Source organism: Ochlerotatus camptorhynchus, unplaced genomic scaffold (genome assembly GCF_037179485.1).
Source record: "Ochlerotatus camptorhynchus isolate MF236.1 unplaced genomic scaffold, CSIRO-AGI_Acam_v1.1 ptg000036l, whole genome shotgun sequence".
NCBI classification, from domain to species: Eukaryota; Metazoa; Arthropoda; class Insecta; order Diptera; family Culicidae; genus Ochlerotatus; species Ochlerotatus camptorhynchus.
In genome coordinates this window covers 2755300-2769846 of record NW_027040527.1, presented here as the reverse complement: position 1 = coordinate 2769846, position 14547 = coordinate 2755300, and the positions used below count along the sequence as shown (strand labels likewise).

The following is a 14547-nucleotide window of genomic DNA, read 5'->3' as shown; positions in this document are numbered from 1 at the left end:
ATCGTTTGCTTGGGACCAATAGGCTACTAAAGTGGTGAGCCAATTTAAAATCGTTAGTTTCGTATTGATTGTTGGTATAATCCCTTGAGTATTTGCAAAAATTCGGACGAATAATTTTCTTTTCATTTTACTTCATAATGTTTTTTCTACGATGCTTGTTCATAAGTAATGAATTTTCAAAGTGCGTGTTGTACGAGAAATTCTGAAAGCTGCAACATACCTTTTCCGGGAAAATTAACAACTCCGAATTTTAAAAAAATCGTTCATATGCATTACCAAAAACTCTACCTGTGGGCAACATTTAATTAAATCCAGAGTCCCTTGGGCCTATTTTGACCGATAATAAAGAAAAAATCCTTATGTTCTACTTAGTTCAATTGAAGCACTACTTTTTAATGTTTACCAGTTGCTTGTGTTAGATGTTACTTACTGATTTTCTGCTGATATAACTTCAGTACGTTATTTCTTGTGTTGTTCACGAATTACGTAAAGGTCAACCTTTAAGTAGTATTGTGGATCCCCAGTAATCAGGACGTTTTTAATCAGAACACTTTTTGACGTAGGACTACGTCTTTCGGGAAGGGTACCAATCCAGAGAAATGCAACGGAAATTGGTCAGACTTTAAATGCTAATAACTTGGCTAATAATCAATTGATTTTGATGATTGGTATGTCGATCAATTCGGCAGTCTTATAAGATTTGTGTGAAATGTCACACATTATAAATGTTGAATATTAAAATAGCTAAAAGTTAAGAAATATTTTCTTCGACCGCAAGATGCTCACACCTAACACAGCCATCAGAAAGTTGGTCCCTAACAACACAAGCCGAAGCCGCATAATCATTCAATGTTGCACGTTGGTCGAGTCAACCTCGAACTTGTTCGCTGCAGCGTAGACATTGTAGCATTGTGTCTATTCATTCTTCTACATCAGTTAAATACATAAAAAAGGAGGGGCAACGAATGATAATCCAAATATTCAAGTAAGCGAAACGTAGAAAGTTTGACTGCAGTCATCGTTTGGCCGCCGAATTATAAACAGGGGTGTTCGTTGCGTTGCACACTGAAAACGAAACTAACTCAGAGAGTGATCAAACTTTGCTCAGTTGTGAGTCACTTTTACTCATTCGTATGAAAAAATTTCTTAATGGGGTGTTTACATCTGTGCGGATTTACTTGCGCTAGTGTACTCGCGAATTTCAGTTGCTCCTGAAATTTCATGCTGGTAGACGCTGATGCCCTGTTTACATTACGCCAGTGACCTTTTTTGCTAGCAGTTAGCTCATTAGTGCAAGTGAAATAGCATAAGTCTAAACACCACATAAAGCGTAGGTTATTCAATGCATGAGTAACCTACGATTTAAAAAAAAAATCTCCATACAAATCAGTAAAAGAGTTATATTTATTTTCAATTTATTTAGCTTGCCATCTCGGCTAGAAATTGAATACTGGATAGTCAAGCTCAGTATGCCATTTACATCAAATCCCATGTTTTAACTTGACAGCACGGCCAAAAATCATGTTCCTGTATTCAGTGTAGTTATTCGGAAGGACAATACCTATCGCATGATTGGCCTCTTAGTTCAGAATTCACTCACCGTGCAGCGCTAGTAACATTTGATTCAAAAGGCTTGCTTATGCAGTCTACATTCACTGAAAACGAATCTTATTCAGATATCTTTTACGTAGGTTACTCATGCGCTGAGTGACCAACGCTTTTAGAAATGTGTCCTTACGAATAAGCAAAAGTTACTCACTCTCTGAGTTGGTTTCGTTTTCTGTGTTTCGACTAGATTGGAGATTGCTATCTCTAGTAATGTTATTCAGATGGATAAGACCTATTGTATAGTGGACATAGGGTGACCAGTGAACCGGAATGATGAAGTGGAAAACAATTAAAGGGTTGTGTCCTAGATACGACCGCAGCATGACGTAGAACTACGCAAAATTGATGTATGTCATGCATTTTTGACTACTGAACTTTGTCTTAATCTTTTCAAGTATTTCATAGTTTCGGTTATGGTTTAATGTTGGTTCAAGTATTTTTCCTGAAATGTAATAAACTATGAAAATTCTAATGTGGAATCCTAAACAAGCCGTTATATATTTTGGAGTAGCATCCCAGTATAGTCCACAAAGCCGCCATGCATGTTGTGGAATAAAACAATTTCCAAAAAATACATTATTTTTTTCAGTAGCTCCATCATTAGTTTTTAATTAGGTCTCTAAAGTAGAGAAGAAAGTGAAGGATGCATTTTATGATAACGCAAAAGGCAGTTGTTTTCCTTATCAGAAGACGGTACTTTCAATATTTAATAAAATGTTGGTTCATACATATGTCAGCAAAGTAGGGGAGGAAGGTTGGTTGTCTTTATTAAGGAGATTTTCAGCCAGACGCTGGTTCATCTCCGGCTAGGGGAGGAAGGGGTATAACGATCCTACGGTGTTTAAGCACCTCTTTGTTCTCCAATTTGGAGGACAACCCTTGCATCACCATTATGTAGTTTACAACGTGTTCGTAGATTGATGCAGAATAGAATACTGTGTATTTCCTTAAATCAAACGTTTGGTTTCCAATAAGTAGGCGCTAAGTACAACATTAATTGAAAATTAGGGGGATTCAATTATTGAAGGCATGAGCCAAATTGCGACCTCAAACGAATAAAACTTATCATGTGACACCTCAAAGTTCAATTGTAGTTATTTGAGGGGCCCTGTTCCACATTGGCCACACCTGGCCATGTTTCGATCCCCTTGGAAAAGTGGCCAGTTTCTAAATATTAGATCTAAAACCATTGAATCACATTAAAATTCAAGAACCAGTTCAATGGCAGTTATTAGGAATAGCCAGGATCCAGTAAATTTCCAGAAACCCCTAGGAAAGTCTTGGATCTTAATTCATTATGCGATGCTTCAAATCACATGAGAATTCAACTTCTTCCTCTATGCTCTGTTTAAGAAAGTTTAAGAAAGTTATAGGGATATCCATATGCTATATTTTTTCTGTTTCATTGGTATGGAAGCCCCCTCTTACAGAGGGGGAGGGGTCTCGAACCATCATGAGAACCTTTTCCGGCTCCAAAAACTCCTATGTACAAATTTTCACGCCGATCGGTTCAATAGTTTCCGAGTCTTTAAGGGTCAGACAGACAGACAGAAACTAATTTTTATATAGGGGAAATGGATGTAATGTTGCCCTAAATACCCCTAATTTGGGCCCATACATAAATTCAGCAATCGACTAAATTTTCACTAACGACCAAAAATATCCATTAGTATCGTCCTTATCACGCGTTCATCTAGATAAAATTGATAAACAGCAGATTTTTAGCGATGGGTCCAATCTTAGATCCATTGGTCAACATAAGAGCCATTTCCTCATATATAGAAGATTGAATGGAACAGCAAAATAATCTCGTAGTTCTACGTCAACAATGCGGTCGTATTTTGGACACAACCCTCAACTTTTTTGTTTGAACCCCGCTAATCTGCACGCTGTGCAAATTAAAATTTGCCTTAACGTCATATAGCAGATGGAATGTAGAAAAGCAAAACGGAACGATGCAAAACGGAACAAAGAATCACAACCAAACAGAAAATAAGGCTGCCAAACACTCGCTTTTCTGATCGTAGCACAAAGTGTCGTTCAGATTAACGGGGGTCCACGGTACTAGGTTACATCGAAGTCAACCCGAGAACAGGTGCACCATTACAAATGAAGGAAATCGAAAAAGTCACTCCACGTCCGGAAAACAACAACTGTACACATCTTAACGACGTTCGCATTTAATCCAATGCTCGGAGATGAATTCTATAAACTATAACTTGTGAACGTGTCAAATTCCAAGCCATTTATCAATAAATAAACATCCTGCGCACGTACGGAAACTAAAAATAACCTAAATGCACTCCCCGTCCCGCTTTGTGCACAACAATTATCCTCCCATTTTCTTTACAGCGTACGTGTGTGGGCGTCTAAAATTGAAATCCAGTCCTTCATCCCGTTCATGCAGCATCCAGCGTGTATTTCTACCATCTGCTTCCTCCCACCTCACCATGACATTCATTGATAAAATCTGAAACCCCGTTCCACCCGGCCCAACTCCTTTCGGGTGTACTCTGCTTCAAAATACTGAGCTCCAGAGAGCATTCATTCATCGAACCATCCTACACTACACACCACCCGGCCAGGTGTGTGGGTGGGGATGGAAAATCGATAATCGTTTCCTCCTTCCAGTAGCTGTGAAAATCCGTGATGTCATGGCTCCGGCGTTGTTATTGGTTGTCCTTCGCCGATGTCAAGGCCGTTGGCCGTTTTCATTCATCGTCCACCAAAGCCTTCAGGTGCCGTCCGTTTGTCACTCATCAAATTCACCATGCACCATGCAACTCCATCGAATTAGCATTGTTTGGCACAGAGCTATGTCCTGCACCATTATTCAATCAAACTCACCTCCACTTTTCACTTCAGACGGATTCAGCGTAGGCTGAGGTTTATAATCACTTTTTCGTTTTATTCCGATAGAGAATCTCCTTTTCATGGACATCAATCACAAAACACTGCACCAGTAATCGCTTCACTGGAAGTCGTACGTCACCGATTTCCGCGGAAAGCTATTTTCTCCGCAATCGCTTGTTACGCAAATTTGTTACTTCGGTCTTCCCGGCATTCGCCAAACTTTTAATGAGTATCTAAATTCAAATGATCCGCGACGCTGATCGGAAAGCACCGTGAAACACCTCTTGCATCATAGTTGGTCGATTGTCCGCGCGAGACTGAGCCCAGCTGGGTGGTTGGGTGGCCACTATATGATGATGCCATCGATCCAATGGGGCTCCGGCACAGCCGTTTGGTGCTGTCATGATGGAATAATGACCTTGAGAGCGCCTTTGGGTGACGGTGCGTGTGTATTGGTGTATGCTCCTCTCTTCAATGATGTGGCATCATTGCGGGACAAGGATAGGCGAGAGCAATCGTTCGAGCGCGAAAAGGATCACCAGTGTGTGATTGTGGCTATAGTGTAGTCTCACGCACACTAGCTACGAGCGGTCCGGTTTGGGTGTGGGTTGAAGAGCACAACTGTTTGGACAAGTGACGTCACACGGATAAACAAATCGATGGGTGCCGTGGGCGCCGGGTTGTTCGGTGGGCTGAGTTTGGAGGAAATTATTTTTCTATTCGACCTGTGGTTCAACTCTAACACATGTCTAGTATATGGATTTACCCTCCAAAAAGTAACTAATTCCTGAGTATGTATAAATGGTTTGTCTGGTAAAGGCAAACGAAATGCATTTCTAGGTGTCACACGCGTTTGAAATAGTTTCATGTAAGCTTAGGCGTAGTTTCCCGTTACCAAGGATTGAGTAAATACAAACTTCACACACCTCCAGACGGTCCAGCTAGCTGAAATTCATGGTGGCAGTCGTTTCTTAAAGGTGGTAAAGGCAAGCAGAGCTGCGATCATGAGAACTGCCTATATTTTAAATGCAAGATTGTTAGACACAGCTATATTTTTTTCTATTATTCTTCTTCTTATTATATTTTGGTCTGCTCTCAACATAGCGTTCTATGAAGCACACAGTTATTATTTGAGTGCTTTCTATGCCAACCAATGCACCCAATTTTTATATTGGGTGTCAAGTAAAATTATACTCTATGACCACAGAAATCAATATATTCGAATTTGGACCGGGAATGGCACCCACTGCACATACCGAGCCTTAACTAGACTTTAGGAAGCCCCTGACGGTTCCATCGGAGGCTCCGGACAGTGACTTACAGACATGCACACCAGTGCACAAACATTCCCTTCTCGCTTCATTTCCCCAATCGGAAGTGAAATATAGTGTATGATGGAATTAAAAACTAATGTTTCTTATGCAAGATGGTGAGGCTCTGGATGAGAGTCAAAGGAGAACAAACAATCGACTTATGTTCAAGTACCAGGATTAAAAGTACAATTAGGTGCTGTTTGTTCATGAACTACGTAGACAGTTTTTGAGGCAGTCCTATTTGTTTAGTTGCAGTAATGACCCGATTCAGTTAACGCCGCCACGCTTAAAACTTTTATCTTTGAATCATTTCACACAACCGTAAATCAATATTTTTCTCATTCTTCTTCAAGATGAATGTTTAAGGTATACTTTGGTGCAATAAAACCACTTGAAAAGCGCATGGGTTTCGTATTATATTAGAAAAGATTTTCAAATAGGGAGCTGACAAAGTTGTGCCATTACAAATGTATGTGATCCAAAGACATTGGAAAACGCCCCTCTCATACCCTATGATGTCTTTTTAGTTTATGAACCACTTATTTTTTGCCTCGTCTGTTCGGTCAGTCCGTGCGACCAGTTATTTGATCTATTGTGGTATACCCCGTGTCCTTAGGTTAGTGCATGTCATATTAATCTATCACTATTGAAAAATGAAGAAGTAATCGGTTTTGATACAGTTGTCATTCATCATTGTCACTTGACACCGCAAGGATCCGGCTCTAATTGTAAGGTCTCCCTATTTATTCCCTTCGGGGTGTTGGAACACCCTCCAAAGGCGCGCCCCTTGTCAGACATAATTGGATTCCTTAGCAACAAAATTAAGGAATGACACCGATAATGACCATGCATCTGAACCCTATTCTTAACCACTTCAATCTAGGGGACAACGAAGATTAGGAATCACCTAGATGAAAACTAACTAATTCATTTTATCTTGTTTCATCCTCGGTGGACAAAACCGAGTTTTGCTACTATCAACAAGTCATAAAAAGTAAAAAGGACTAAGATGTGTTCCTTTGATTACAAAACAATATTGTTTCTCTAGTTTGAAGTAGTTCGGACTAGGTTTCGGTGGTAGATATTAAAGCCAGTAACGCTCCACGAAAAGTATCAACCAGGCGCTACTGGGCCTACTACTACTCCTTAAAAAATATTCGGATAAACGGTTGATTTGCGGGGAAAAAAGATAAGGAAAGAAACAGGCTTGTTATTTACTCACAAATTGAAAGAGCAAAGAGCAAACTTTACAGCTTATCAAATTTAGGAGAACGATTGCACAGCTTTATGAAAACACATTCACATTGAGGCAAACACAAAACGAAACGGAGAAAGAGTTGTGCGCTTTGATAAAAGTTACTTTCCTCAATGTGCTCTTTAAATGAGAAGCTTTTGAATTTGCTCCCGGTGGCGAATGACGTAGAAGAGTAGATGAAAACTATTTAAAAAAGTTAAAACTGGGATTCGAACTGGGATGCAAAGACATGTACCCAACCAGTTAGTTTTTTTTTTCGAGATTCAAAATGACCGAATTTTAGCTCTAATGTTGATGAGCTTCATGCAAAACGAAGACGGACGAGTCTGAAATTACATTTTGTCTAAATCAAACGTTGAAAGCGAAAAAATAGTGATCTTCTTTGCAGAGCTGTGGAGTCGGAGTAGGACGTATTTTTGGGCATAAGGAGTCGGAGATGGAGTCGTAGAAATAGTACCGACTCCGACTGTAAGCTATACTGATGATAATGATCTTACTAATTCTACCATTTCCCATACTACACTTCAATACATATAACTTTCAACGTCATTATTTGTTTTTTTTTTTATGTAGGAATACGGTTTTTTAGTAACATATTGGAGGTGCTATTTAAAAAAACCAAAATCGACCTCGTTACGATAAGTGGTTAGGTTTTGATTACTCATAACTCTGTCAATATCGGATGAATTTTAATTCTCAACAAGCCAATTGATTGGACATTTTTCTACAAATCTGCTAAAATGAACACTTTATCATGTTTCAATAGGTCACCATTTTTAATGATAGGGAACCTCAGAAAGCCTCAGTAAATGCACAGTGTTACCAAACCGAAGACAGTGGCTTAGGTTCCTGGTCCGGTCGAGGAAATCTTTCGGTTTGAAAATTTTATCGGCTTCCCGGGGCATAGAGTATCATTGTGCTTGACACACAATATAACATAATACAAAAAGTGTTACAGGCTAAAAAAAACTAAGAACAGAGGTAGTGCTCAAATTACAATGGGGACGTAATAAAGCCAAAGAAGAAGAAGATTCTGCAAGGTCTCGAATATTCGATAGGTTTATGGTTTTTCAGAAGCTTCTTTTGATCAAGAGCAGATCCGTACTCAGGATTATTGTGTAGGTGGCAAACTCATATGTTTGATGCCAAACTATTGATTTTTTTTCCCATTCGAGCTTCTGTTCATTCGTCCTTTTGTCCCTTCTACCATTTGTTCTTTGAATTTTTGTCCATTTGACCTTTTGTTCGTTTGACCTTTTGTCCCTTCGACCGTCCCTTCGATCTTTTGTCCCTTCAATCTTTTGTCCCTGCGACCTTTTGTCTCTCTGAGTTCAATTCTTCTTCTTTCCTTTATTTAACGTCGGTCTCTGTTCCGCAATCTAGTGCCAATCACCGACGGACATCAATTGCCATCCATTGACGGCAATCAAATGTGCTGGAAGGCAGCTTCCACACCTGCGTAGGATATCGCACCCATTCATCAAACACATGGGCCGGGACCAACGGCTTTACTTCCCTTCCGAAGGAAGACGTGACCAGAGTTTTTTATGCCTCAGAAAAATCCCACCGACCTCGACTGGCATTGAACCCAGACCCATTGGGGTGAGAAAGCAGTCACGCTTACCACTACACCACCGGCGCCGGCCTGAGTTCAATTCGACACTGTTATTTTCGTTATAAAAAGTAGGCCATCATATTGTTCAAAACAGTGTCGAAAACTGACACTTTTCAGTACTGAGTGCTAAAAAAGTCGTTTCGTATTGGTTACTCTGGCTTGTTCGACAGTTGACACTCACTAGCTCCCACCAACTAAGCTGTCTGCTTTGTTTATTAACAGTCCCTACCCAAGTAACAATTTCCAGTTGAAGAAACGCTTTCGTTTTGATTTTGTTCAGCTGCATGTTGAATAATAATTGCACAATGTGTTCACCACAACTTTTATAAAACCCTTGTTTACACTGGTTTGGAGAACCTATACAACTGCAACACAAAGGTGTTGTCTAACGTATTCAGTAAAACGTTTACCCAAAATCAATTTCTTGTTGAAGAAACGCTTCCATTGTGAATTTCATTCAACTGCATGCTGAATAATAACTGTACAATTTGTTTATTACAACTTCTGTAAAACTCTTGTTTACACTGGTTTGGAGAACCTGTTCAACTACAGCATTATATGTATACGCGGTATAGGAGTAGAAGCAACTTTTATGCAACGTTTATAGATGCATATTTAAACTCAAGCTTTATTATTTTGGTGAAAGCTCTTATACAACGTTTGTAGACACTTCTTGACAGCTGCTTTGAAATTTAGTAGAGAGTAAACCTGAGAGGCGTTTGTTGCACTCTTTTATGACTCCTAAATATTAATTGAACGGTAAGCGGTAAAAAGCGTTTATAACACTTTTCAATGACTCCTTAATAACCGGATAGAAGCAACTTTTATACAACGTTTATAGATACATATTTAAACTCAAGCTTTATTGTTTTGGTGAAAGCTCTAATACAACGTTTGTAGACACCTCCTAACAGCTGCTTCGAAATGTATTAGAGATTGAACCTGAGAGGCGTTTGTTACAATCTTTTATGACTCCTAAATAATCACTTTACAGCAAGCGGTGAAAAGCGTTTATAGCACTTTTTAATGACTCCTTAATAACCGTTGTGTAAGTACTCACAATATTCACAGATTAAAATTAGTTTAACAATTGTCGTGGTGCGCCAAAATAATTGCTTGTACAGTTTTTATTAATTTAATTTATTTGTGCACATTGAAAAAATATGTAATTATGCCATAATTCACATTCTGTGCTCATGGAGGAAGTAGTAATAAGCATCTGTTTAATCTTTGATTGATATTCTTTCAATTAATCTCTCTAATCATTATTTGAGAGCATTTATTTAGAAATGTTATCGTTGATTATATGATATATTTGGAGGCGAACCAGCCCAAGGCTGAAAGCCTCCCTAATAAAGATAAATTAATTAATTATATGATATATGTCTTCAATTAATGTTTGCCTTTAATAATAACACCTACTCCACCGAGGGTTTCTCGAAGCAAGATTCGAACTCATGATCCCGGATTGCCAGCCGCTTCTGTTTCCATCTGCTCTATTCTTGAATACATATTTTTATCATATGAGAGAAGTATATGAAGCTCATCTTGAGTGACTTCTCTTGCAGTCGAATAATCATTGCCTTATTGTCATATAAACGTGCCTATCACTTGTGCTATTTTTAGCAACAAAATTGTGGTTGGTCAACGTAAACAATCATTTAAGAGTGCTCCAAGCAGCTTTTGAAGCTTTTAACCAAATGGCAATACAACTACATTCTTGTTCAACTCTGGAAGCTATTATTCAACGTTTGATCAACTCAGGTGTTGTATAAGAGCTCCCAATGGTTTGTTTTGATGCGTTTATTCCACATCCTATATGGCTCCTGTCAAACAGTTTAACTAAGGTGCTATAAAAGTTATCGTAGGTCTAATAAAGCATATAGTTAAACCAAACGTAAACAATCATTTAAGAGTGCTCCAACAGCTTTTAAAACTTTTAATCAAATGGCAATACAACTACATTCTTGTTCAACTCTGGAAGCTATTATTCAACGTTTGATCAACTCAGGTGTTTTATAAGAGCTCTCAATTGTTTGTTGGGTAGCTTCAGTGGCTCATTGGTCTTGACGTCTCATTGTTGACCATCTTCCCCCACCTGTGTAGTTATTTGATTTGTATCCAATTTAGTAATTGCGCTTGTTTTGGGTCGCATTTGAGCTTACATTAATAAAATCTTATTATTTTGCACTACGGGGTAGTAGAGGATCATTGAAATTTATTTACAATAAGTCTTGCTTTCAACCATACACATTGATGAAAAATCATGAAATGATTCAATCCACATTGCAGAATTCCTCACTATAATTAAAACAGTTTTCATCGTCCAACGCCGTCGTCGCTACCGTCCTGTCCTCCCTCGTGGCTGCCGGCATTCAAGCGTGCATAATTATTTTCACTTATAATTTCTCTTACGTCCGCTAAGGTCCCAGAATAAGAACAATTGGCTCCTAATCCGAGAGTGTGTGTGTGTGTGAGAGAGAGAAAGAGTGTGCCCGATCCCCGTCATTGGGACAACAACGCAACGGACCCAGGGTGGCATGGCAATAAAAGCCACTCGGCAATTATAAATAGAAAATCATAAAACGTGAAAATTGTCACACTTGCCTCCTTTCACTCTGCAGTTGCAGTCTCTCTTGAGAGTGCATTTTCCGGGCTGTCTAGCGCCCGCAGTTTTATTTCTGCAATCCCTGAACCTCACTGCCTGTTCTATGGAGGAAAGAAAGCCGGAACATTGACAAAATGTTTGGCGTGTGACGCCCGCGATTGGCAATTCGTATGTGTGGCAGCGCTTTTGCACCGCACAGCAACATGTGTGTATGTGTCTTGCCCTTGCTTGGCTTGATCCAGTGAGGGTACCGGGAAGTGACGTCACTTGTTCGGTTTCTCTTCAAAACTGAGAATCAGCTGAACGCGATGCACGATTTTTCCACTGCTTTCTTGGTGGTATCGATTTTCCTTCACCTCGCACTTGAATTTGCTTGGCCCCTAGGTCTAGTGCATCACATACATTCTCGAAAAACCCATCGTCGTCCTGGTAGCCTCGACGAGCGGAAGCATATGATGTAATGAAATACGAGCGGAAATTGTTGTTTCTTTTAATTTTCTCCATCTAGGAAGCGGATCGCTTGAGAGGTAGAGTGCGGTAAGTTGCTTCCTCCTCCAAGCGAACGAACGGTTGTGGATGCTTTTCAGCCAGCTCGGGCAGCATTGGAAGAGCATTCTTCACGTTGTTGGTCGGAATTTCATCGCTGGCTGAAAGGCGCCCCCCTCCCCCTGGATAGCTGGTGAAATTTTGTAACGGTCTTGAACGGTACCGCACAGTGTGCCATTGCTGTGCTAAGAGCGTTATTTTTCAGGAGTCTTCAGCTAACTTGCACCAGTAAATCTTCACACCGCCTGGCGCTCATTTTGCTCGAAACTTTGGAAGTGCCAATACCGTTCTGATTCATATTTCCTTGTTCCTTTAGTCAGCCCGCGGATCTACAACCATTTTTATATAGGTAAACACCCCTTTACTGGCAAAAATATTAACTGGCAAAAATATTAATATCCAAAAATTGGTTTAATTATTTTTTTGACCTAATATATTGAATTAACAATAGAAAAAAACACAATAAGAAAATGAGTACTAAAAATTACGCTGTCCAAAAATATCAGGTAATTAATCAAAGAACTGGAAAGCACATATTTGCACTTAAAGCAGAAGCTAACTTAGATGATAACAGAACTGACAATAATTAATGAAATTATTGAGCAGCTTACAGAGAAATTTTCGAAAGACGATACAACGAAAACTGAGAAATTTTAGCTCTTGACGGTATTACCTAGATCATGGACACATTAAATACAACCAGATATATGGCAACCCAATCAAAACAACTGTGAAACGATAAAGGTGTACACTCCACTTTTACTTCGAGATGATCGCAGTAGGCCGCGCTTGAAAGCTGACGTGTTTTTCTTTTGCTCCGTATTTTTCATCAGCGAATTAAGCATTTTTTGCTATAAATTTGTTAATTTGTGTGCTTAAATTTAGTTTCAAATGTCCATAAAGTTATCTTTTACTGATATATCGTGTTTTGCGTGTGTTTGTCTTGAGTGACTCAGTTGACCTTGAATCTAGCCTCCAATATCTACGACGCAGATTAATTTCGATTGCTCGGTGTCAGTTTTAATTACCTCCTGGGGAAAGCACTAGACGTGAACCTCCTCCCAGATGACCATGGCATGGACAATTTGTACTCGTTGAAGAAGGCATTACGACAAAGGTGAATCACGAAATGAGATGCAAAGCGTAGAGAAAAACAAAACTACGGAACCCATGCATTGGAGCATCAAATTAACATGGTGAGACGAGTCCAAATAGAGGAAATGGATCTAATGTTGGCCTATGGATCTAAGATTGGGCCCATCGCTAAAAATCTGCTTTTATCTATTTTATCTAGACTAATGGATGGAATTAAATAATGAATATTTATTTCAAATTTGATTTAGGCCCTAGAGCCAAACACTGGACCCCTAGTGTCAAAACTGGTGAAGTTACCTCACGTAAAATAGATCCAAACGATTACTTTCGTTTGTAAATAGTTCTTAATGTTGCTAGAAAAAATTGCCGTTCCTGGTCATTTTGAGCCCGGCCTGGGACTTTAGCCATATTGGTGGAAAAAAGTAGAAGGGTCTGTGCCTAGGGACACGAACGGAAGCTTGACGTAGGACCGCTAGTGGACGGAACAAATGTGAAGAGCATTTAGTTCTTTTGATTGATCAATCATCAATTATCTTAACTCTTTCCGTTTTTTATTTGTAAGCGTATCAAATTTGTAGTATTTATTTCAAAGAGAAAGTTGAAGAAGAGAATCCAAGGGACTGTCAACTTGAGTTTTTTCGATTCATCTACCCGATTAAAAGGTGTATTTTTAATTTTTTGTTATTTATGAATTTTTAAGTTTTGTGCATTTTGGTATTAAAGTGTATACAATTCACCCCTCACAGGATTTCCTTCCGAATTATATGAATGGGGCGGGGCGGAAAGTATCGTTTGTGCAGAATATGTAAAAAAGGAGGGACTTTGAGAAATTTTCCCACAAATTTGCGAATTATTCCCACTTCTCTCAAATTCTATATGGATTTTTAACACTTCCTACCAGCGTGTTCTGGAAAATGGTCGGACGATGATTAATCTCACCAATAAATTCGGGCCTGTGTTCATTTTAGCAGATTGGTAGATAAATTTCCAATCGTTTGGCTTGTTTAGAATTAAAATCTATCTGCTATTGGTCGAAACCTGACCTCTTTTCGTAATGCTGTGCATTTTGTTTTTTTTTTTAAATTGTGTGGATTCTATAGATCCTGTGGAGATCTATCTAGCCCTGATGTATGTGTTGGTAGAGGGAAAAAATTAAACTTTGCGGGAGACGATGTCTTAACACTCGACAGCAATTTTGTGAAATATGAAGTAAAACAAATCCTAGCTAGTTCTGCATGATGATTTTGTTTGATTTTATTTATTTGTACAGTCGCCGGGAAATACCAACCGGCAATTTTTTTTTTATGATGACTCCTTACTTGAAAACAGGCAAAAACTCACTAACAGGCTGCTTTTTCATGGTATACAGTGTGATAATTCAATAATCAATAAATTATCTCAACATTTAGTGGCAAACCATTCATAAATTTTGGTAACATACAAAAAATTCTATAATCCACATTAAATTTCATATGTAAGCGACGATTGAAACAATCTTTTCGACGTCACTACAAGGGTGATTGATTAAACGAAAGAAACGAATCGTGCGGAATGAAAGCCGAGGAAAAACTAATTGCACCAATATATTCAGGCCTACAATTCCACACCTTCTATAGACAGGTTGAGCCTTGATAGCTAGCTGCTTGCGAGAATT

At 39.0% G+C, this 14547-nt stretch overlaps 1 protein-coding gene across 3 annotated transcripts in view; it reads right to left on the bottom strand.

Moving 5' to 3' along the window:
• Hr38 (Hormone receptor-like in 38) overlaps nt 1-14547 on the bottom strand; it is a 422270-nt gene that overhangs the window by 331564 nt on the left and 76159 nt on the right. Inside the window, exon 1 of one of the 3 annotated variants that reach the window (XM_065232807.1) lies at nt 4456-4718. The exons of the other annotated variants lie outside the window; for them this stretch is intronic. Coding sequence (XP_065088879.1) covers nt 4456-4549 — 94 coding nt within the window. The 5' untranslated portion in view covers nt 4550-4718. Of the gene's footprint in view, nt 1-4455; nt 4719-14547 lie in introns of those variants that run through there. 3 annotated transcript variants of the gene reach the window in all.